This window comes from Chiloscyllium punctatum, chromosome 42, assembly GCF_047496795.1.
Source record: "Chiloscyllium punctatum isolate Juve2018m chromosome 42, sChiPun1.3, whole genome shotgun sequence".
Taxonomy (NCBI): domain Eukaryota; kingdom Metazoa; phylum Chordata; class Chondrichthyes; order Orectolobiformes; family Hemiscylliidae; genus Chiloscyllium; species Chiloscyllium punctatum.
In genome coordinates this window covers 38,392,557-38,417,711 of record NC_092780.1, presented here as the reverse complement: position 1 = coordinate 38,417,711, position 25,155 = coordinate 38,392,557, and the positions used below count along the sequence as shown (strand labels likewise).

The 25,155-nt window shown below is 39.6% G+C and overlaps 1 protein-coding gene across 1 annotated transcript in view; it reads right to left on the bottom strand.

The window, feature by feature from the left end:
- The window catches only part of LOC140465908 (vesicle-fusing ATPase), a 273,650-nt gene that overhangs the window by 222,997 nt on the left and 25,498 nt on the right, over positions 1-25,155 (bottom strand). The window contains exons 3-4 of the mRNA XM_072561838.1: positions 18,842-18,941; positions 13,834-13,873 (exon numbers count right to left, since the gene is read on the bottom strand). Of these exons, the coding sequence (XP_072417939.1) occupies positions 13,834-13,873; positions 18,842-18,941 (140 nt within the window). The remainder of the gene's footprint in view (positions 1-13,833; positions 13,874-18,841; positions 18,942-25,155) is intronic.

Below are 25,155 nucleotides of genomic sequence, written 5' to 3'. Positions count from 1 at the left end.
AACACTGCATTGAATCTGCAATGCGTTGCACTGCGCACTAGATACAACTGCAGTGGAATTAAAGCTGCACATAATACGATTTGCCACTTGATGGCCTGCACTCACCGACTGTTCAATTTTATTTTTGCATTCCTCAACCAGAGTGCATTTTCCATAGGAGGATTTTTATGGCCATTTAAACTCAATGAATATAGTCCATTGTGCCATTAACATAGCTTCACAAAGGATGTCATGCAACAACTACACAATAAGGGACAAAGATGTAAGTTTTATCAAAGGCTACATCGATTGGTGGTGATGAATGTGTTTTAGGGAATTCCACTGACAGATCTTTAGGGATCAGATAAAGATTATTCAGCTGTCTTTACCTTTACAGTATATTCTAATAGTGGAGTAAGGATTACCCAAACTTCAACACAATTCAGACAGATGAAAACCAAAATCACCAACTGACAGGCAAAGACTGCAACATACAAGAGGTCAGAATCTCAAAAACAGAGCAGTGGGTAAAGAACAAACCATCATTGGAGGGGACGGGAAAGAGGAAGATAGGTTGGTCAGATAGACTTAAAAACAAGAATGAGAACTTAAGATTTGAGGTATGGGGAACTGAAGGACAGCCTGAAGGACAACTGTAGGTCAGCCAGAATTGGGTGACAGACAAGAGAATTTGATACAACAGACTGAGAGCCCCAGAGTTTTGAAAGAGCTAAAGTGTAGAAAGTCAAGGATGTGACACCAATTAGAAGAGCAACTGAATAGTCACAAAATGCAGTAACAAGAAACATGACACAGTTTCTGTCGCTGCCACTTGAATAAAAGGCAGGTGTTGCTCATGGAGAGGATAGGGCATCAGAAAGCTTCCTGCGCATGCATGAAGCTTAATTTTCCAATATTTTGGTTCAGAGACAGTGGCAGGGCCAAGGAAATGGTAGCAGGAAACAAAGGAACCGCTTTCATTTTATGCTTTCTTACGATATAACAATGAATCCTTGAGGATTTTCTGAAGTGATTATGGGAAGATACAAATATAGGAACAAGGATGTGGAATAGGTCATACAACCTCCATAAGCCTGCTGCCATTCAAAGGTCATGGGTGATCAGACTGTAACCTCAAATCAGCATTTCCGTCTTCCCACGATACTTTGTTTAACAAGAATCTATCCAAATATGAAAAAAAAAACACAACTCTCTCCTTTCTATTATCTTGCCCACCTTCCATCAATGCTAATAAGGGGGAGAGAGAGAGTATAAGAGCTAGCAGGTCATGTTAAAATTGTACATGAGGTTGGTTCGGCTGCATTTAAAATATTATGTACAAGTCTGGTCGCCACATTACCAAAAGGACGGGGATGCTTTGGAAGGGGTTCAGAGAAGGTTTACGAGGATGTATGGAAGGTGATAGCTATGGAAGAGAGGTTGAGTAGGTTAGGTTTGTTTTCATTAGAAAAAAGGAGATTGAGGGGAACCTAATTTATCTCTACAAAATCATGAAGGGTATAAACAGGGTGGATTGAGATAAGCTTTTTCCCCAGGGTGAGGGATTCAATAACAAGAGGTCACACCTTCAAGGTGTGAGGTGAAAAGTTTAATGGGGATACACACAGAAAGTACTTTACATAGAGGGTGGTAGGTGCCTGCAATGCATTGCCAGCAGAGGTAGTAAAGACAGTGTGTGTCATTTAAGGTATGTCTGCATAGATGCATGAGTGGGGAGTAGAGGGATACAGATGCTTAGGAATTGGGCGATAGATTTAGACAGTAGATTTGAATCGGCTCAGGCTTGGAGGGCCGAAGGGCTTGTTCCTGGGCTGTAAATTTTCTTTGTTCTCAGCCACTGTTACATGAACTTTTATTTTTCACAATAACCTTTGATGAGAGACCTTATAAAATGCCTTCTGAAAATCTCAGTACATCCACCAGTTCCCTTTAATCACAACACATTTAACCTCCTCAGAAGAACTTCAACAGATCAGTCAAATATGACTTTTGTTTCACAAAACTCTATTCACTCTATCCCATTACCCTGAACTTATCCAAACACCCTGCAATAACACTTGTCAGAGAAAATTTCAAATTTTTCACTGTAACAAGTGTTGCGTTCACAGGTCTGGTTTCTGTACTCCTTGCTTTTTGAGTAAAGGCGTTGGTTTCACTTTTTTTCAATATAATAGGACCAAAGGAGTATTAGAGGAATGTAATCACCACAAGTGAAGAAAGTTGTAAGTAGTAGTAGTGGTAACATCATGATCGTGTACTGTGTTGTCTACTACAGCCATTTTATTACAATAGAAAGGAGCTAAAGGTTGAATGGATGGATTTAAACAAGCTGCAACAGACCTGGGAGGTATAAGGGAACCCTAGCAATGACTGTTGCTAAAGTAGCAGCTTGTCCGGGTAGAGAGGACCACTCAGATGTACAGCCTTTCCAGCATAGCTCATTAATTCAGAGCAAGAAACTAGTCAGTTTCCTCTGCTCAGCTCCTTAATCCAATACAGCAATGATTGACTTCAGCAACTGCCACCATCTTGGCTAAGAACAACTAACCAGCAATTAGATTTGATACCTCCTTGTCCATATGCTTGTGTATTGCAACAAGCTAACATGGATAATACTTTGATTTTAAGAGTGCTTCCTTGTTAACATCTGGCAAAACTATACAATTTACAAAATCAATAACATTGATATGTGCTCAAGATAATAGTTCCATACTAAAAGCATTGCAATCACTCAGAAAGCTACATGTATTAACTCAGCTCCCTGGGGCCTGTAAGAGAGTGTTTATGTTGCACAAGATGATTGATATCATTGTTATTTCTTGTTACAGTGCACTACTCAGATGGCAAAGCTGTACAGAAGCATCTCAATACTGCCATGGATAGCTCAACAGAAGTGCATATACCAAGGTGAGGAAACGTCAGAACACTGACATAATTTAAGGGGATGAGATGGGGAAAGAGGTATAGTTCAGTGAAATAGTTCAAAAGCTGACATTAATCATGAAAAGATAAATGTTCAGCAAGATTACTGAAAACCTAGAGAGCATAAAAGCATGAAAATAAGTCACTGGCACTTAGAAAATAATACATTACTATTTAAATCTTACAGAATAGTTCATATACATATATACATATGTACATATGTATCACCTTCAATACATGAACCCAAAATGTGCAAGAGCAGTAGGAAGGATATAATTAACATGGGATAACAATCACTTTTTCATAGCTATAAACATTAACCATTTTAAATCACTGCACTATCAATACTACCCACATAATAAATGAAGTTTAAAGTAAGGAAAGTTCCATTGAGAATTGATAGACAATTATCGCATCATGCAGCAGAACAAAATCAATCGTCTATCGAATACATTATTCAGATACAGACTGTTGTAGGAACCAAGGCTGAACATAAATTCCTGCTTTAAACTCTATGCTCAAATAGATTTTTTTTAGTCAGTACAGTTTCATTAATTAATCAAAAATACAAACAACATGACATATCATCTTTACATTGGCCTTTCTGTTAGAAAAGATTATCTGGAATTTGTGTTAAGGTTCTAATAGTTAAATTAATACTGATCCTTATTTGGTGCTAACACATTCCCTTCATGTAACAGATTTCCCTCATTAATCTACATAAAAGATTTATGGACTATGAAATTTTAGAAAAGTTTGATAACCAAAAACAAAATAGATAGCACTAGATCAACAGGTCAGTAAGAATTTATAAAGACAACAATTTAAAATGGATGAAATGGCTTTGAAAATCCTCAATATTGACTCCAGACCACATGGAATCTCATCATATCAGATCAAAAATGGGCAAGGAAATCTCCTGTTATTTACCACCTACTGCTCTTCCTCAACTGGTAAATCAGCTGCCATCTGAAGGCAGTAAGGACAAAGCAGGAACTCTGGATAGACAATTTCGATGCCCATCAGTAAGAAGGAGTCCGTAGAATTGCAATTCACAATAATAAGTAAACTAAGTATGACTGAAAAAAAGGCATACTTTGTCAAAACCTTTCACCTTGTACTAAAGTCATAGAATTTTACAGTACAGAAATGGACCCTTCAGTAGTAGAACTTATTCATGCCATAAATCAGATATCCTAAACTGATCTAGTCCCATTTGCCAGCATTTGGCCCACTTCACTCTAAATTTGTCCTACTCATATACCCATCCAGTCACCTTTAAATTGCACCCACCCCCACCACTTCCTCTGACAGCTCGTTCCATACTGTGACGATGCTGTGGCTTTAAGAGGTTATTTTGTCCTTTTGTTTTGTAAGAGAGTATGGCAAAGGCGTCCAGCAGACTACCAAAACCAATCGAGTAAACAGCTTGCGAGGCCTTGGGTTTTTATTTGAAAAGTTGGAACAATGGAAGCAGCCTGGCTAGTTGTGGCCAGTTCCCACAGACTAGGCTTTCTAGTTATTTTTTAAGTTTTGGGTTTAGCTTTAAGCAATTTCTGTTGTGGGCTTGAACAAATAGAAGCTATCTTTTCCCTCTCTCAGTTAAGGCTAAATGCTGAGGTTTTCTGTGCTGTTGGGTCACCTGAGACACAAATCTATTTTTATGAATCTTCCTTTTTGTCAAGGGATGTGTTAATGGGAAGTTACTGTATTTGAACAATTAATTAATAATAGTTACCATATCTATTGTATTGTTAAGCTTTCCAATAAAGTTAGGTTATTCTAAACTCCTCTTTCTTTCATTATCTTTTAACTGCAGTGTTTAAATAAATTGTGTTCTGTTTTATGTCAACTAGCTTAACAAGTTGCAATACATCTAGGACACAGCACTTCACAACTGCCCTTAAAAAATAAAGAAAAAGTTAGGTTATCTTCTTAAAATATTGAGGGTGTCTGCTCTGGTCCATTACAATATATGCACCACCCTGTGTGAAAAAGTTGCTTCTCTGGTCCCGTTTAAATCTTTCCCCTCTCACTTTAAGCCTATCAATAGAGACAAGATGGCAGCACAGTAGGACACTCCAGTCAGAGCTTCTCTACTTCATCAGTTCCTTTTCCTTTCTTTTCTGCAGTTTTGCTTCCCCACCCCAACCCCAACTTTTAACTTCTGAAACTTACCCAGGGAGAATGGAGAATGGAGAATGGAGCAGGCAAGTCAGAGTCTATGCTGGTGCAAGAGGAGTGCCCTGGAAGTGAGTCACTGGCCAGAGCACGGCGCGGGAGGCAGTCCAAGTCCAGGCCAACCAGGAGACAAATCCTGGAAGGCTAGCCACGAGCTAGAGCCCGGCACGAGGAGGCAGCGAGGTCTCAAGTTCTGAAACCCAGTGGTCACAGACTGTGATTTGGGTACTTAAAAACATTTTTATTCTTATTATTATTCTGGACTTTGAGTAATTAACATATTTTTTTAAAGTTTTTATGCATATGCTGGACAATTTTTGTTTTACTCTTTTAATTCTGTAACAACACAATATTCTGTACCTAAGCTGTCACCAAAGCGGCGACATTACAAACGTTTCTCTCTACTCTTTCAAGTGAATGTGACAATAAAGGCTATTCTATTCTAATTTTATGCCTTCTGGTTTTGGAAAAATTCATCTAATTTTGGCTATTTATCCCATCCATGCCACTCATGAACCTTTACAAGGTCAGGTTAGGTGAATCGGCCATGGTAAATTGTCCATAGTGTTCAGGATATGTAGGTTAAGTGGATTAGTCAGAGGTAAATGTAGAGTAATAGGGTAGGGGAATGGGTCTGGGTGGATTACTCTTCAGAGGGTTAGTGTGGTCTTGCTGGGCTGAAGGCCTGTTTTCACACTGTAGGGATTCTATTCTATGAAAACCGGGTAAAGTAACAACACAGGATTGCACTTCCTGAAAATTTACTTTCAAATGTGCTCTGATGAACTTTGACTCTACCTCACTACCAATCCTATTAATCCCTCTACTGTTGACAAGTATTGGGCTTGGCATTTTAATTCATTCTAGGGACATATGCATCATGAATAACTATCAAGTTGGCGGTGAATCGCCCTCTTGAACCACTTGGCCACAGTGGTGTCAGGAAGAGAACTCCTGAACTTTGGCCCAAAAGGAATAGGATATAATTCCACGTCAGAATGGTGCATGGCTTTGAGGTCAAGTCTCAGGGAAAACTATTCCCATGCATCTGCTATCCATGTCCATTTAAGCAATAGAGTTGGAAGGTGCTGTCAAAAGAACCTTGGTGAGTAATTGCAGTGCATCCTTCATTAAGAGGTGACTCCCAAGCGACAGAAAATGGTCCATATTTTCAAGGATTTCATTGTTCATCAAAAGTTATTTAAAGAAGACCTTAATTTTCTGGATGTTTAGTCAAAGGTCTATTTTCTCACGTTTCAAAGAGTCACCAAGGGCCTATAGCTCAGTCTGAGTAAGACTACACACACATCAACTGCAAATGGAACCTTCATGATCGAGGTTGGGGTGGCCTTAGTTTCCAATTGACTCTCTAGATTATCGTCATGCCTGTGGGTAACTTGCTGCAGGTGAGATGCAGCATGTCAGCAAAGAAAAAGAAAAGATAGTTAACGCAATAACCCAGCCTTATTTGACCCCAGTTCTCATTTAGGTAGAGTTTGAGGTGGTTCACCTGCTGAGGATCATAGCTTGAATGTCATCATGAAGTGCACAGAAAATGGTGACAAATTTCTGAGTGCAGCCAAACACAAACACAACGTTCAATAAACCTTAGATTTGAAAGCTTTCCTGATATCAAGAAAAGCAATGTTGATGCTATTCCTTGCAGTTCTCTTGAATTCATAGTACATGTAAAGATCACGTCTGTGACGTCTTTCAACAAGTGAAGACCACACTGCCATGTGGAAGGAGTTCCTCAGCCATTGAGGAAGACAGTTGAGAAGATCTTTGCAATGACTTTCTTTGCAGGAGTTGGCAGCAAGGCACCTTTCTTGTTTCTGCAATTGCAATCCATCTACGTTTTTGAAAATAGTCACGATTACAGGGTCCCTGATTTTCCCTAGCAGCTGCTATTTCTCAATGAGGGATGCAATGTTGTGTAATTGTGCTAGGAGTATATCCCCACCAAGTTTCAAAATTTCAACAAGTACGCCATCTGTTCCAGAGGCTTTGTATTTCAACTGTTGAGAGCTTTTCAACCCTCCTCCAGATCAGCATGGCAGAAGACTAAAATGAATGGGGTACTGAGGAATCAAGGTGAAATAATTAATGTTGATAAAGAATTGAGGAAGTCATGAAGAAGTTTTTCCCAACTAGGACCGATTTCCTCCTGGTCGTTGATTAGCTTCTCGACCAGCTAGGCACTCAGCAAGTTGGACCTGGGAATGCTTGAGCCATCGATCAGACTGGCATTGTTACCTGTTAGTTGCTGAACTTCCTGTGCTCCTAACGCCACCAGTTGCTCTTTATGTTGCCTGTTTTATGCTCTACTGCTCCTCTCAGTCTACTTCTACTCCTTTGTAAAGACCTTTTGAACATTTCTCTTGAACGATGAAATTTTCAGTCAATGAAAGCTTTGTATTTGCACTAGATTATGTCCTGTATCCCTTGGAATAAATGAGGAAGAGGAAAAAGGTTTTCAGAAAGTTCATAGGGAGCAATTCAGCTGTGGCCCTGGAGGAATGTAGGAAGTGCAAGAGGGAATTTAAGAAAGCAATTAGAAGAGCAAAAAGGAGCCATGAAAAGGGACTTATAAACAGGATTAAAGAGAATCCAAAGATATTTTATAAATACATTAAAGGAAAGAGGTTAACCAGGGAAAAAGTAGCACCCATTAAAGAACAAGGTGTGAAGCAGGATATTGGAAGGGTGTTAAATGAATATTTCTCATCAGTCTTCACTCTGGAAAAGGAGAGCTTAAGTAAGAGTTCAACAAAAAGAATTTTGAGGAACTAGCAGTTTGTCATAAGAAATGGGGAGGTATTGGAGACTGTCAGGCTTAAAAAGGGACAAATACCCTCGCCTGGATGAATTGCATCCCAGGCTGCCATGAGATGCACGGCAGGAAATTGCAGGGGCTCTGACACAAAATTTTAATTCCTCTCTGGCAGAGGGGGAAATGCCAGAGGACTGGAGGATAGCTAACATGGTTTCACTTTTCAAGAAAGGTGGTAAAGATGAACCAGGAAATTATAGACTGGTCAGTCTCACATCTAGTGGAGAAAATTCCAAAACAGTTAATATCAGCTTGGAAAGACATGGGTTCATTCGGGATAGTCAGCATGACTTGGAGGAAGGGAGGTCACGTCTAACCAATTTGTTACAATTTTTCGAACATGTGATCAAGTGTGGATGAGGAAAATTCAGTTGACGCAGCTTATATTGTTTTTCATAAAGCCTTTGACAAAGTCCTAAATGGGAGACTGATTGAGAAGATTAAAGCACATGGAATTCAAGGGAAACCTGGCGAGATGGATCAGAAACTGGTGTACGAAAAGGACACAAAAGGTAGTGGTTGTAAGCTGTTTGAATGATTGGAGACCAATGCCCAGCAGTGTATCACAAGGATCAGTACTGGGATCTTTAGTATTAGTTATAAACATATCAATGAAAATGTGGGAGGATTGTTAAGCAAGTTTTCAGATGACACCAAGACTGATAGGGTGGTTAATAGTGACTATGATGGTCACTATGGATGGAATTGGTCAGATGGTCAGAGTAGTGGCCGACGGCATTTAACCCTTATAAGTGCAAGGAAGAAACCAGATGAGCGAGCATTTAATGGGTAGCTTAGAGGAACAGAGAATCTTGGGATAATTATTCACTGATTCCGAAATCGACTGAGCCTGATAATAGGATAGCTTTGCCAATATATGGGACATTTGTTTCCATCAGCTGCGTCAGAGAGTGTAACAGTAAGGAAGCAATATTGGAATTGTACAGAGCATTAGTTAGGGCACAGTTGGAGTACTGTGTACAGTTCTGGCCACTTCACTACAGTAAAGATGTGATAGCACTAGTTGCTTGGGATGGAAAAGTTGAACTATAAGAAAAGACAAGACAGAATTGGATTGGTTTCTTTTGAGTAATGAAAGCTGAATGATGTGTATTAGATTATGAGGGTGATGGACAGGATGAATTTAGTGCAGTTGTGTCCTTTGGTTGAGGGATCAATCACAAACTAGGTACCACCAGATTCAAGAACAGCTTCTTCTTTAATGTTATCAGTCTTATGAATGGACCTCTCATATCAGAGGTGATCTTTTTTCTGCACCTTCTCTTTGGCTGTCACACTATATAAGGGTGGCATGGTGGCTTAGTTGTTAGTACTACTGCCTCCCAATGCCAGGGACCCAGGTTCGATTCCACTCTCAGGTAACTGTGTGGAGTTTGCACATTCTCCCCGTGTCAGCATGGTCGGTTTCCTCCCACCAAAGATATGCAGGTTAGGTGAATTGGCCAGGCGAAATTGCATAGACTGTTCAGGGATGTGCAGGTTAGGTGCTTTAGTCAGGGATAAATGTAGAGTAATAGGGTAGGAGAATGGGTCAGGGAGGGTTACTCAGAGGGTCGGTGTGGACCAACTGACCTGTTTCCACATTGTGGGGATTCTATATTCTGCATTCAGTCCAATTACCCTGATCATCTTCTGTCAGGTCTAATTTGTCTGGTCAGCATACAAAACAATACTTTTCACTGTATCTCAGTACATGTGACAATAATAAATCAAATCAAATCAATTGTTTCAGGGTAAACAGTAGGAGTTTCAGGGGATATTTGAGAAAAAAAAATGCTTTCCCTCAACCAATGGTGGGAATCAGGAATGCACTGCCTGGGAAAGCAGTGGAGGTTGTAAACCTTTAAAAAAGGTTTGGATGAGCACTTGGAGAACCATAACACTCAGGGATATGGAAGAAGTGGCACAAAATTGGAATTAGTGCGCCTTTAGTGGTAGTTATGTTGGTGCAGACTTGGGCCTTTTCTGTGCTGTATGATTATGAGTTTACGGCCATTTTGGTTAAAGCAGTTGATTTATTTCATACAATCAAGGAGCAAGAACAGGCCATTCAGCCCCTCAAGCCTGCTCCACTGTTCAATAAGATGGCCTAGTTGATTGCAACCCCAAAGATGCATTCCCACCTTTCTATCCCCCCCTGCTCAAGAATCTACCAACTTCTGCCATAAAAATATTGAAGGACTTCACTTCTACCAACTTTCAAAAGATGTTTCAAAGACTCACCAGAGAAACAAATTTTGCCATATTTTAAATGGGTGACCCCCAATTCTGAATTCTACCACAAGGTGTAACATCACATCCAATCTGATCCGAACAGGAACTCATCAAGATTTTGTGTGTTTTAATCAAGTTCTCTCTTACTGTTCTATTCCAGCAGGTACAAGCCTAATCTAATTTTTCCTCAAAAGACAACTTTCTCATGAGGGTATTAGGACTAGTAAACTTTCTCTGAACTGCGTCCAACATATTCATATCCATCCTGATCAAGGGAGACTGAAGACTACCTCACAAATCTTTGTTATGCTGAACTTTAAGGTTGAACTGGCATGAAGGACACATTGTAGTTCCTGTTGGCTTCAAGATAAAAGATACACCAAGACAAGATTTATAGTGTAAATAAAATTAATACAGGATCATCAAGGACCATCATTTTAGAGTTCAGGGCTAGAACACTCTCTTTTGAACAGTCCAATTCTTTTCACACCAAAGATTAACTAGTGCATATTTTTGATCACAGCAGTTCAGGCAACATCCAAGTAGCTTTGGAATCGATGTTTCATGCAAAAGCCCTTCATCAGGAATAAAGGCAGTGAGCCTGAAGCGTGGAGAGATAAGCTAGAGGAAGGTGGGGGTGGGGAGAAAGTAGCAGAGAGTACAATGGGTGAGTGGGGGAGGGGATGAAGGTGATAGATCAAGGAGGAGAGGGTGGAGCGGATAGGTGGAAAAGGAGATAGGCAGGTAGGACAAGTCCGTACAAGTCATGGGGACAGTTACTGAGCTGGGAGTGTAGAACTAGGGTGAGGTGGGGGAAGGGGAAAATGAGGAAGCTGTTGAAGTCCACATTGATGCCCTGGGGTTGAAGTGTTGGCCTATTACCTGCCCTCGACCTCTTCATTTCCAACTGCCGCCGGGACATTAACCGCCTCAACCTGTCGACCCCCCTCCCCCACTCCAACCTCTCACCCTCAACTCGCAGCCCTCCAATCCCTCTGCTCCAATCCCAACCTCACCATCAAGCCAGCGGATAAAGGGGGCACAGTGGTAGTCTGGCGCACTGACCTCTACACCGATGAAGCCAAACGTCAACTCGAGGACACCTCTTCCTACTGCCGCCTCGACCATGACCCCACCCCCCATCACCAAACCATCATTTCCCAGACCATACAGAACCTCATCACCTCAGGAGATCTCCCACCCACAGATTCCAACGCTCCCAAACAACCCACCCTCCCATCCTGGCACTTTCCCCTGCCACTGCAGGAACTGTAAAATCTGCGCCCACACCTCCTCCCTGACCTCTATCCAAGGCCCTAAAGGAGCCTTCCACATCCACCAAGGTTTTACTTGCACATCCACCAATATCATTTATTGTATCCGTTGCTCCCGATGCGGTCTCCTCTACATTGGGGAGACTGGGCGCCTCCTAGCAGAGCGCTTTAGGGAACATCTCCAGGACACCAGCACCAATCAACCACACCGGCCCGTGGCCCAACATTTCAACTCCCCCTCCCACTCTGCCGAGGGCATGGAGGTCCTGGACCTCCTTCACCGCTGCTCCCTCACCACCAGACGCCTGGAGGAAGAATGCCTCATCTTCCGCCTCGGAACACTTCAACCCCAGGGCATCAATGTGGACTTCAACAGCTTCCTCATTTCCCCCTCCCCCACCTCACCCTAGTTCTAAACTCCCAGCTCAATAACTGTCCCCATGACTTGTCCGGACTTGTCCTACCTGCCTATCTCCTTTTCCATCTATCCATTCCACCCTCTCCTCCTTGACCTATCACCTTCATCCCCTCCCCCACTCACCCATTGTACTCTATGCTACTTTCTCCCCACCCCCACCTTCCTCTAGCTTATCTCTCCACGCTTCAGGCTCACTGCCTTTATTCCTGATGAAGGGCTTTTGCCCGAAACGTCGATTTCGAAGCTACTTGGATGCTGCCTGAACTGCTGTGCTCTTCCAGCACCACTAATCCAGAATCTGGTTTCCAGCATCTGCAGTCATTGTTTTTACCTCATATTTTTGATCAGTACCAAGCAACCTTAAGACTTATGATTTGCCTTTAATTCTTAAGGTATGACTCGTCCATCAGCACAACATCCAGTTTCACAATTCTTTGCCTAATGTGCTTTGTTGAAAAATCATTACACCTGCTAAAAGCTCGAGACTTCTCAACCTAATTCTCAACTACTTGAACACCAAAATATTTTGCACAACTTATTTTGTACTTCTCACATTACTTTATTGAATGGAATGGTGTGTCCTAATTGGATACAGCTGTGAATCTGACCAAGTGGGTGAAGCTTCAGAAATCAGGCCACAAATATAAATTATGATGAGATCTAAATATTTGTGGTGCATGTAATGCCATACATTCCCTTCCCAAGTAAACCCCATGAAAATCTGCTTCTCATCAATTTTTAAAAATCCATTCCCCAATTTTGGTTCAAATCTCTGACAAATTCGACAACACAGTCATGTAATAGTAATAAATCATATGATTTATGGTTGAGCATATGAAGGTTTTCCAGTGTTGACATAATGGTGGTTCTTAAAGTTAGAGGTTGATCAATATAAGATTGTAGACAGCTGGATGATCAAACCTTTTCATTTTGAATCAAGATGGATGGCTTATTTACCAAACCACAACGTATCATCATTACAGGCTCCCTAAATGGAAGGAAAGGAACAATAAAGGGCTTCTGGAACCTCTGCCGTATTTTGAGGAATATTTCTCACTGAAGTAAACAGATCTGAAACGAGTAAACAGCTCACTCAACCTTAGTGCAGTTTTTTTAAAAAAATCTTTACTTAAAAATAGCAACTCAGGCAAAATAAATAATGCGTTTACTCAACCTCAATGACATGTTTATCTAGGTGTGCCTTATTTTTTTCAAATGTAACTGCCAGTCACTCCTACTGAATTCTCTTGAAAAAGGTACCTCCAGGAGATTTTTTTTTATTAATAATGTCTCAATTTTTTCTTCACTTCATTATAAACCAATCATTTGATTTTTTTTTGTAGAAGGTGTGATCTTAGAATAATCAGATTCAATTTCAGTATTGCAGAGCAGTGAATTATGACATACCAAGTCTCTACATGTGTATGATAACTGGACTGGAGGATTTGCATTCTAAGGAAGGGCTGGATAAGCTGGCAAATCTTTTCAATGGGCTAAGAGCAAACCCCTTAGAGATTTATAAAATCACGAGGGTCATAGATAAAGTGAATAGCAAGTATCTTTCCCCTCAGATGGGTGAGTTCAAAATTAGGGGGCATATTTCTGAGGTGAGGCAAAAGATGTAAAAGGGACCCAAGGGGTAACTTTTTCATGCAGAGGTTTATTCGTATGTGGAATGAACTGCCAGAGGAAGTGGAAGATACAGGTACAGTTACAACACTTAAAAACATTTGGACAGGTACATGAATAGGACAGTTTAAAGGGATAGGAGTTTAGTTTGGGAAAAATCGGTCAGCATGGATTAGTTTCAGTGAAGGATCTGTTCCTGTTCTGTGTAACTATGATCCTGTAAGTACACACATCATGCTCTGTACACTGTGCTCATTTTATAACTGTTAGATATGTCTGCAAATTGTTAATTTCTGCTTCATTATTAATGATGTTTAATTAAGCAATAAAATGAAACATACCTTCCACTTCCTGACCAATGGAGAGACCCACCCATTTTCGCTGCAAGGAAAATATAATGAGTTAACGGATAGCATTGTTTCAATAAGTCCATTCAAAGAATGAAGGATTTTTTAAAAAAATAACAGTTTAAGTAAAAGAAACCATGAGGATCCAAGGACTCAGAACCGTGCAAGATACACATCATATTTTTAACTTAAAATTAGGCTTGTCACTTGATAATAGCTTATGAAAAGCAATGCAAGATTAGACATTTTTTCTCTCATGTCAAAAACAAATACTTCAAATAATGAATAATCCCTTCCTTGGCTGCATGAATTTCATACTTGGTTGGAAGTGCATACAATGCCAGTTCTAACAATAGTGAAGCACTAGTACAACTGTTAACATTGCAATAATCTACTCTTTATGTAATAAGCAGAACAAGAATGGTTCTTATAAAACAGCGCAATCATCCCAATCCAACTCCAAAACAGTTAATTTTTCCTATTTGTGAAGTACAACAGTTCACACATTTAAACAATTCTAGATGCACTGGATCATATTCTTTTCCAAGTTTATATATTCACATCTGAACCCTTCCCTGGTAAGTCATGCAACGAGTCAACAAAGCTGGGAAGTTTAGATTAGATTAGATGAGATTAGATCAACAAAGCTGGCAAGTGATAGAATATTCTACAATTAAACCAAATGTGAACACAGTTTAAAGTACAATGTATTTGTATCTTTGTGTGTAACATCTCTGAACAGGTTGACCAAATAAATATCCAAAAATGGACTAGCTATGCTGCTGCACGTAGAATAAGACCTGTAAGATTTCCCCAATACTTTTCACAAAAAATAACATGAACTTGGTTTCTATCTCACTAGTTGGCTTGTTGTTATTTTGAGTTTCCATGGGAGATAACATGTTAGAGAGCAGACCTGAAGAGTTAATTGAGAAACTTCAGTTTCTGAGGATAGATTGAAGAAGTGGAACTGTTCTCCTTGGAGAGACGAAAGCAGGGAGCAGATTTGATAAAGGTTTACAAAATCACGAGCTGGCTGGATAGAGCAGATAGAGAAAAGCTGTTCATGTTTGTAAACAAAAAAAGACCAAGAGGGCACAAATTTTAAGTGCTGCAAAAGAAGCAAGGAAGATGTGAGAAAAACTTTTCTTGCAGTGAGCACTTAGGGTAGAGAACACACTGCCTAGAAATGCGGTGTAGATAGCTTCAATTGAGGCATTCAAAAGGGCATTGGATGATTATTAGGATAAAGGGAGTGTGTAAAAGGTATGGGGAAACATCAGGAAATTGTCACAAGGTAATGATATTCTTATAGAGCTGGTGAAGATACTATGGACCCAGCCGCTTCCTTCTTCAATGTAAGAATTCTACAATTCTGTGAATATTTCATTTTTGATTTCAAATCAAATCTCACATTGGATATCAGGAACCAGTTGCAGTATACCATTAACAGATGAAAAGTATTACACTTCTTAGGAAGATCATAAAGCAACCAAGGGCGTACATTGAAAATGTAAAGATTTGGGCTGCAATTCCATCAACTAATGCCTTCCAGTGAAAACATAAATTAAGTTTATGCCCCACAAATATGAAAATTACTCCCACCTTTAATAACTAATTTAACCATCAATTACAAGCAGAGTTTGAAAACATCTTTTGCCTTTATTGGTATTAGATCTAACCAAACACAGCTCCTCGTTTAGTAGAATATTAATTAATATTCAAATCATGCAAATTCCTGCCAGTACTGAAGCAGAATTTTGAAAAGCAATTTGATGTTAGATCAAAATGATCCAGTCTTTAAACAACAGATTAAAGTTTTTGGACTCCTGGTAGTGTTACGATGCAGAGGTCGAACCCCTGTTAGTTAACACCCAATCTACTTGCCACAATCTGTTGACATGTGAGGGTGTGACAGAGAACTCCTAATTTCTTCTACTTAAAGAAAAAAAAAACAATTTATTTTCCTAACTCTAATAGAAAATGCTAAACAAAACTATTAACAAACCAAACACTTTCCCTTAACTGAACACAATCCTATTAACATGCTGTTCTAATAATACACTTATTAAAAATCACATTAACTTAATTTCAAGTTCACACAGTCTGTGTCTTCTCTGCTGTCTTCAATCTTCTATCTGCTGATCTCCCTGGGTCATCATCTTTCTTTTTAGTGCGAGTATGTTTACAGGAAAAAGCACCTTGATAGAGTGCCTTCTAATTTCTTTGAGAGCAAGATTTTAAATGGGCAGTTAGCTCTCTGGCTCCACAGCAGTTGCTCTGCTGTTTGGTGGTAGTTGCTCTCTGACCAATTTTCAAAATACCCACATTTTTTTTTAAATACCCCGTCCCCCAATATTGTTCCCTGTCATCAGGTCAATGTCGTCAAAACAATAAATTCAAACATAATTTGGTTTTAGTATCCTGGGCATAATTTAAATGAATTGGTTAAATTCGAATTGTCGTCAAGTAACCAAAACACAGGTAACACCCAGTTGTTACATGTAACTATTTTGGAACAGCTCATCTCCCTGTCTTTCCATTCAGGCAGCTCAGGCTGCATTTTAAGCTGACTTCAATATTCAGAAAATGCTATTTTCAAGTGAATTTACACTCTGTCATAACAGTAGCGAGGGTTAAGAAAAATCTATGAATGCTGAAAATTAAACTAAATTCTACTGAAAGAGGTGCACTGATCACTATCTTAAATCGATACCACTCTTAAAATGTGCGCACATATGGAACAGCAACAAAAAGGGCTGCAATCTTCACACATCCATGACCATGCATTATTAATACAACCAGGATCAGGCTTAACAGTGAGTCAAGGTCTGGTGTTGCATTCTTCCCATGTTGCATACAAGATAAAGTATGGCATGATAAAATCTGAAATCAAAAATCACACAGATGCACAGCGGGTATGTTCTAAACAAAGGGTGGGATGCAGGTGCATAGTTCCTTGAAAATAGAATCACAAGTCAACAGGGTGGTTGAAGAAAACTTGTAGCATGCTTGCCTTCATTGGTCAAAACACTAAGTATAGGAGTTTGGATGCCATGTTGTGTTTGATGAGGCTACTTTTAGACGACTGTGTACAATTGTGGTCACCCTTCTATAGGAAGGATGTTGTTAAACTTGCAAGTGCAGAAAAGATTTACAGGGATCCTGCTGGGACTGGAGGTTTGAGTTATAGGGAGAGGTTGTACAGGCTGGGGCTTTTTTTTCCTAGAGCGTCAGAGGCTGAGGGGTGACCTCAGGAGGTTTATAAAATCATGAGTGGCATGGATAGGATGAATAGCCAAGGTCTATTTCAAATGTCAGAAGTCACATAACACCAGGTTATTTGCCAACAGGTTTACTTGAAATCACAAGCTTTTACAGTGCCTCTCCTTCATCAGGATAAGGGTGGGGAAGTCCACAAGTAAAGGGCATAGGTTTAAGGTGAGAGGGGAATGATTTAAAAAAGGTCCTGAGGGGTAAATTTTTCAGTCAGAAGATGGTGCATGTATGAAACAAGCTACTAGAAGTAGTGGTGGAGGAGGGTACAATTACAACATTTAAAAGGCATCTGGATGGGTATACGAATAGGAATGGTGTAGAAGGATATTGGCTGAATGCCAGCAAATCGAACGGGGTCAAATTGAGAGATCTGGTTGGTACTGTATGACTCTGTCTCAGAGTCATAGCATCATAGAGATGTACAACACAGAAACAGACCCTTTGGTCCAACTCATCCATGTTCATCCATATTCTGCTTCCATGATGTGAACATTTTTAATGGAGAAACTCTGAATATGTCAGCAGACAACAAAGCAGTGAGGTTCACTTGTGTGAACATTTGCAGGAGCAAAACATAATGGGAAACACTTCAAAGGATTCAAGAGGCCTCGTTTACACGATTGTAGAAAATGGTCCAAGGCCCTTCAGTACCAAGTTGAAAAAAGCTACCAATTCAGAACAAGACTGAAGGTTTGACCAAGAAATTAATCTTATGCATGGTCAAGATGAGGGTGAGAATTCAGAATTAGATTACTTTGTGTGGAAACAGGCCCTTCGGCCCAACAAGTCCACACCAACCCGCCGAAGCGCAACCCACCCATACTTCTACGTTTACCCCTTTACCTAACACTATGGGCAATTTAGCATGGCCAATTCACCTGACCTGCACATCTTTGGACTGTGGGAGGAAACCGGAGCACCCGGAGGAAACCCATGCAGACACGGGGAGAACGTGCAAACTCCACACAGTCGCCTGAGTCGGGAATTGAACCCAGGTCTCTGGCGCTGTGAGGCAGCAGTGCTAACCACTGTGCCACTCAAAATGTTACACACAGACCAACATCAAGGTGCATTGCATAGTTGGAGGAAGCAAAAAGGGTTGAAGAGTTAATTACGCAGAGGATAAACACAAACATGGATTATTTGAGCCAACTGGACTATTTTGACAGTTATTTCTATGTAATTACGACCTGAACTAAGAAAAGGAAATCCCAATGAGATGGACAAAGTAAAAGGCACTAGAAGTGCCTGGCGCAGTCAATGTTAAAGAGTAAGTAAATCACAGATCATGAGAAGGGATGATCATGCTGGCCACTGTCACTAAATGCCATTAACGATGTGGTCCAGGGTCATTTCAGCAATTAGAATGGCAGAAATGGAAGGATGAAATTCCAGAATGAGCTGCATGTGAGATGGGTACTCATTTGAGAAACAAAAACGTATTCTTATACATGGGAGAAGACAAGGAGGTTAGAGATGAGAGTCGTGCGTTATAAGTGAAAGACAGAGGCAACACCAGGCCTTTTTTCAGTTAGAAGCTGGTGAAAAAGTTTTGAAAAGTGCTACGCTCATATATAAATTACCAAAGAGAACTATTTCATCGTGGATACATTTATCCCCCACGATTCAGCTGTTTAAAAAATAGAATTAAATCATCTCCGAGGTGCTAACTGCTTGTTCACATGGATGTCTGCTACAGGATGCACCCATAACTTCTTATTACCTGTGGCAGACTGAAGGCGATGCTCCCTGGAAGCACAGAGGCATGACTTTTCACCGTGAAGACAAATTTATGGTTCGGACTAGTCTTCACAATTACATGGCTAAGAGGAAGAAAGAAAGAGGGGTTGAATCACATTTGAGAAGCAATTGAAGCATTCACTTTTGATCGAAATTTCAAGATTAAAAAGCACATTGCAAAGGTAATTACCAGATTCATGCAGAACTAACTTGCATTGGCAATAGTTTTAATAATACTCCCCAAAGAAAGATATTCCTGCATTTGCACCAGATTGCCTCTTCTAGCTTATGGATGGACAGCCAGTCTCTGCATCTCTATTAACATCCAACATATTGCATTGACATAGGATATAAACAAGGTAAGGACTGGTCCCTCATGTTTACTTGAGTCGTGCTTGTGCAATCTGATGAAAAGGAAAAATAAAAGTCTGAAATAAAAAGCTGATATTCATTAGAATCAACACTACAGAGCTGTCATGATTTGGAGATGCCGGTGTTGGACTGGGGTGTACAAAGTTAAAAATCACACAACACCAGGTTATAGTCCAACAGGTTTAATTGGAAGCACACTAGCTTTCGGAGCGACGCTCCTTCATCAGGTGATAGTGGAGGGCTCGCTAGTAACACAGAATTTATAGCAAAAATTTGTAGTGTGATGTAACTAAAATTATACATTGAAAAATCGATTGTCTGTTAAGCCTTTCATCTGTTAGAAGAAAATGATAGTTTCACTTCTTTCATGTGTAAATCACAAAACCTTTTTTTAAAAAGTTGCATTCTCGGGTTAGCTATTAACAATGGTGATAGCTAAACAACATGTTGAAGGTGTTAGCCCCCTGTGTTCTCTGTCTATGACCTGATGTTTAGATTGATTCTAATCTAAAAAGAGAGATTACAGAGTTTTACATAAATTCATGCAGTTTTTGAGCTCAGAATTCTACATGAATGTATGCAGTTTTTCAGCAAAGTGCAATGTAACCCTGCAAGTACAAATTCACCCCACAAAATATATGTGTGCATGTGGGTCTTTGTCTATCTGAGTGTGTGTCCGTCTGGGGGTTGAGAGTGAGAGAAAAAATGTGTGTGTGTGTGTGTGTGTGTGTGTGTGTATATATGTGAGAGTGTGTCTGTGTGTCTGTGTAGTGCAATGGTGATCACCTGTAATGCGACATGAATCCAAGGTCCCGGTTGAGGCCCTCCCTATGAGTACTGAACTTAGCTATCAGCCTCTGCTCAGCCACTTTCCTCTGCTGCCTGTCCCGAAGTCCACCTAGGAGGATGGTCACCCGAAGGTCCGAGGGTGAATGTCCTGGACCACTGAAGTGTTCCACTGAAGTATGTAAAACTGTTATCTCACTTTTTAGATTAGAATCAATCTAAACATCAGGTCATAGACAGAGAACACAGGGGGCTAACACCTTCAAAATATTGTCTAGCTATCACCATTGTTAACAGCTAACCTGAGAATGCAACTTTTTAAAAAAAGGTTTTGTGATTTACACATGAAAGAAGTGAAACTATCACTGTATTCTAACAGATGAAAGGCTTAACAGACAATCAATTCTTCAAATGTATAATTTCAGTTACATCACACTGCAAATGTTTACTATAAATTCTGTGTTATGATCGAGCCCTCCACTATCACCTGATGAAGGAGCGTTGCTCCGAAAGCTAGTGTGCTTCCAATTAAACCTGTTGGACTATAACCTGGTGTTGTGTGATTTTTAACTTTGTCTAGCCCATGCAGGACTATTCTATGCTAACCTGGCTGATTTCAAAATTTCAGTTGGCTTAGCAAAGAATTTAGCCAGGGCTACAAAGGATAAGTGATATATGCTGGTCCTGCTAGCAACACCCAACTCATGAATAATGAATTTTAAAAACTACTGTCATGTTAAACCCCCAACCGAGAAGATTCACAGATGACAAGTAGCCAGTCAAATTTACGGAGGCTGGTGATTAGATGAGCCCTTTCTTGTTTCCCTTTTACTGTCTATAAATTGGGCCTTTAGATTGTTTCAGATTACTTTATCACTGGCTCCATAAATCAACACACTCTGATCCAGGTTAACAGCAAGCAAGAGATTGTAAAATCTTCAATATCTCTGGTTTGAGCAGAAGAATGTACTAATGAAGAGATTAGAAGTGAAAATTTGCTCCTGGTTTAGAGTTAGAGTGGACCATGACATCTATTGTGACATGTTTATTCAATAATCAGACTTCACAAATCTCAAAAAAAGTTTGAAAGAAAATACAACTTACAATAAAATATAAGATAGTCAAATTCAAATTATTCACAGGAACCTACTAAAATAATCATACAAGTTAAACACAATAATTTTGCAAAAATCATTTTTTTTGTCTGGTAGCACCCTTCCCATACTTTTGCTTTTTTTAAAAATGAATTAAAGACAACAAGAATTAGTAGTGATTAGCCCATAGACAATCTACTCCTTCCCTTTTGTTGACTGGCTTGTGGAAGTCGTAGGTCAGGCATGCTGCCTGACCTGCTGCGCTTTTCCAGCAACACATTTTCAGCTCTGATCTCCAGCATCTGCAGTCCTCACTTCCTCCTGTGGAAGTAGTAACAGAGAGCTTCCATGCTCCATATCACAATATGCATATAATAATCGAAAGGAGGTATTAGCTAGGAAAGCAAATGTTTGCAAAAGTTTCCAAATAGTCCTATTATGTAAACCAGCTTGGAGTTGAAAGGCTGGTCTGTTAAATAAATGTTGCTGTAGCTTTGCATTTACTGACTCACGTTGGAAAACCAGCTCCATGACTGTGGCAGTTCTCTAATATTCCTCCTGCATAGTCATTAGTCTTCTTGTATAAGCCATTATACTGAGCACTGGCAGACTGTTCAACTATAGATAGCATGACAACAGAGCTCAATCTTTTGGCTAACATCACATCGTCATATGGCTCACTTAGTGGTCTTGAGATGTAACAATCCCTATTTTACTTTAAATCCAGGAATGAGATATTCAGCACTGCATTCCAACTGATCTTCAGAAAGTAGTATTCTAGGAGGCAGCTATGCAATGCAAAAATGGTTAATTTAAGTAAATAATGAATTCAAACATCACGATTGGTTTAACTAGAGTACAGAGTTTAATAGGAGGTCTCTCTTTTAATGCTGTATTGAAAATTTTTCCCCTATCTCAGACTTCCCCAGAAAATGACCAATGAGGGCAGGGTCATTGAACTTATTCAAGACTCAGCTCAATAGATTTTTGACAGAAAAAAAGTCAAGGGTTAGGGAGGAACAGACAGGAAAGTGAAATTGAAACCACAAACATGTTCCACATGATCTGCATAGCAAAATCATTCAAGTCTTTTAATGGTGACAGAAGTAAACATGTTATGAACAACAGTAATTAATTCACTATTTGGATGCAGTAGACTGCATCTGTTCCTATTCTGCTATTGGGTTAGGCTTTAGCTTAGGCTCATCTTTCTGCTAAAATTAGTGCAAAATCAAATTGCTGTGCAATATACTACAACTTTAATGTAACTGCAGCCTACCTTTAATTAGAAATACATTATGCTACGTGAATTGTCGCCAGTACCCACAATGAACTCTCTCCTTGTATTCCAATCTGCATGCAACTCCATTTAACCAAAGGAGATTTTTCAAAAGTTAGCATTTCATTGATGATTAGAATAATATTTGTTGTTGTGCAAGAATCATTTTCCATTTTCTCTGGATGTTTCTTGCAAATCATGGTTAATTGTTCAGGGGATTCAGTCATAAATCACCAATTGCATCATAGTCTAATGTGTCAGATAATTTGAGACTGTTAGGTGCACAAGTGCTGCATTCTTGAAACTATTAATGGATCAGGGTGGCTATGGTCAAATTACTTTTACTTAATCTCATGCGCAAAGTACCGGCTACCCAGCATGAAGAAAACAGTGTTTCAATACTGCAGTAAAAAAAAATGGCAGACAAGAGATACCTTCAAGGTCAGTAGTTTCAAAAAGCTTCACAATCACTGCGCTCTGGCGTACAAGCAACTGGAAGAAAAATCTAGCAGTCTTCCATCTCAATTGCTCCTGTAGAGCTACTACTGAACAAGCACTGTGAATTCAAGCTGAAACTCTGGTTTAGCAACATCCAGGGAAACAGCAAATAATAAAACAAAAGTGAAAAGTATGGTTTGCAAGAATTAGCACCAGATTGGATGCAACTAGGATTAGTTAAAAGTGTTAAAACCAGTGCAGATCAAAGAGTGATTTTAAATATTAATTCTGTCATAATAAATGAGATTACAGAGTATACACTGCTGAATAGCAAGCAAGGGCAAGTCAGTCAGTATAGGCTGCCTGCAGGAGATTGTGATGATGTTTAAAGTACAAATTTATTTGACAAGTTAGCATGCAACTGGTCCCAAACACTTAATACTCAAATATCCAAAAATAATAAAAGAAATGCTCTTGTGCAAAGACAAGTACAAAAAAATTTAAACAAAGCCTCATTTCACAAGAGCTTGTTATATTCCAAGTATACACAATTATGCAACATTAAACAAACAGAACTAGATAAAATGCCCAATGAAATACCGAACCAACAAAGAGTGGTGTATCTTAATACATCATTGTTAATTAACAGTTAACCAAACAAATATTCACAGCAAAAACTTAACTATTGATCCTAGATGGAAGGGAGGAGGTAACTGAGCCAAGAGCTGCCATGTTGAATGAATGCTAGAGTTAAATAGAATTTTCTGTTGGTACGGCTCTTAAACCTTTGCCCACAGGTGTGGTGAGCCTCTTAGTAGACGGCATTGCTGATGACATCAGCGTTGTGAACTTGATTGCCATATGAAATCGGTGCTTGGGTACCATATACAAATGGCAGTACCTTGTGCTCTTTTGAGAATACTATACAAGGATGATAGCATCTATAGAGTGTACAATTGCATTAAGTTGATAACAGAGATATAGACTCTTATTACAATGATAAGCATGAAAAACTAGGACTGCATTCTCTGTGATGGTGGCACATGGGTGTAAGCATCACAATTGGTGGTCAGTGAATGAACAAAGAAAAATACGTTTGGGTCCAAAATTAAAAACAAAGTATATTACAAGGACTATAAAGACCCTGGATCACCAAACACGATCACCACAGCTAAGTCAACTTAATGCATGATTACAAAATTTTTAAAAATCACCAATGGAAACAGCAAAGAAACGGAATTAAAACAAATTCTGATGCTGAAATAGTAAAGGGATTGGCGTGATGGGCCAAATGGCCTCCTCCTGTGCTGACATTTCTCAGATTTCTTAAACTGCATAAATGAAAAAGGAGGGAAAGAAGGAAAATGATTTAAACCACCTTGTGGTAGCAATATCATCAGAACCATGGAGAGCGCACAGTGCTAACCAATGGCAGCTGCAAGCCAAGATTAAAGGTAAATACACCACAAACAGCTGTTGAGATTTGCTTACACCAAACCAGGCAAAAATCATTATTCAAGCAGCATTTAAATTGATCACAAACAAGAGAGGGAAAAAAAGGATTAAATGTACAATTGAACAATCACATGGAAATTTATTAGGCTTTACTGAACAAACAATATACAAGTTCCTGGTTTCAAAGCAGTGCAATTTACTTACCTTCATTTCTTAATGAAAATACAAAAGCTATAATCAGTGGTACAATTCTGATTAGGATACCAAAATTATAAGCTGAAAATGTGTTGCTGGAAAAGCGCAGCAGGTCAGGCAGCATCCAAGGAGCAGGAGAATCGACGTTTCGGGCATGAGCTCTTCCTGAAGAAGGGCTCATGCCCGAAATGTCGATTCTCCTGCTCCTTGGATGCTGCCTGACCTGCTGCGTTTTTCCAGCAACACATTTTCAGCTCTCATCTCCAGCATCTGCAGTCCTCACTTTCTCCTACCAAAATTATAACACATCTTCTGTGGAATTGAAAAAACAATAAGTGCAAATTGTAGCACTTTTGTCATTTGAACCATTTCTATTCCAGGAGCGAAAGAAGTTGGAAGATTGAAAAGAATATGTGTTTCATTTTCTAAGCATGCAAATCTAGAAACTCAAAAATACACAACTTAGTGGGTTTCAAAATCACTCTAGCTTTAGCTTGTCACTGTTCATATGGAAACAAGACTTGCACAAGATGGAGGAAAAGAGAAATTCACATTTACAACTCTTACTGACACAGATAGCGTTGAATGGCACCAAAACTAGAAATAAATTTATTGCCAAGCATTAACTTTTAAAAAACATTCAGAACAGGAGCAAAGCCATCTTCGGTGAGTAAGAGA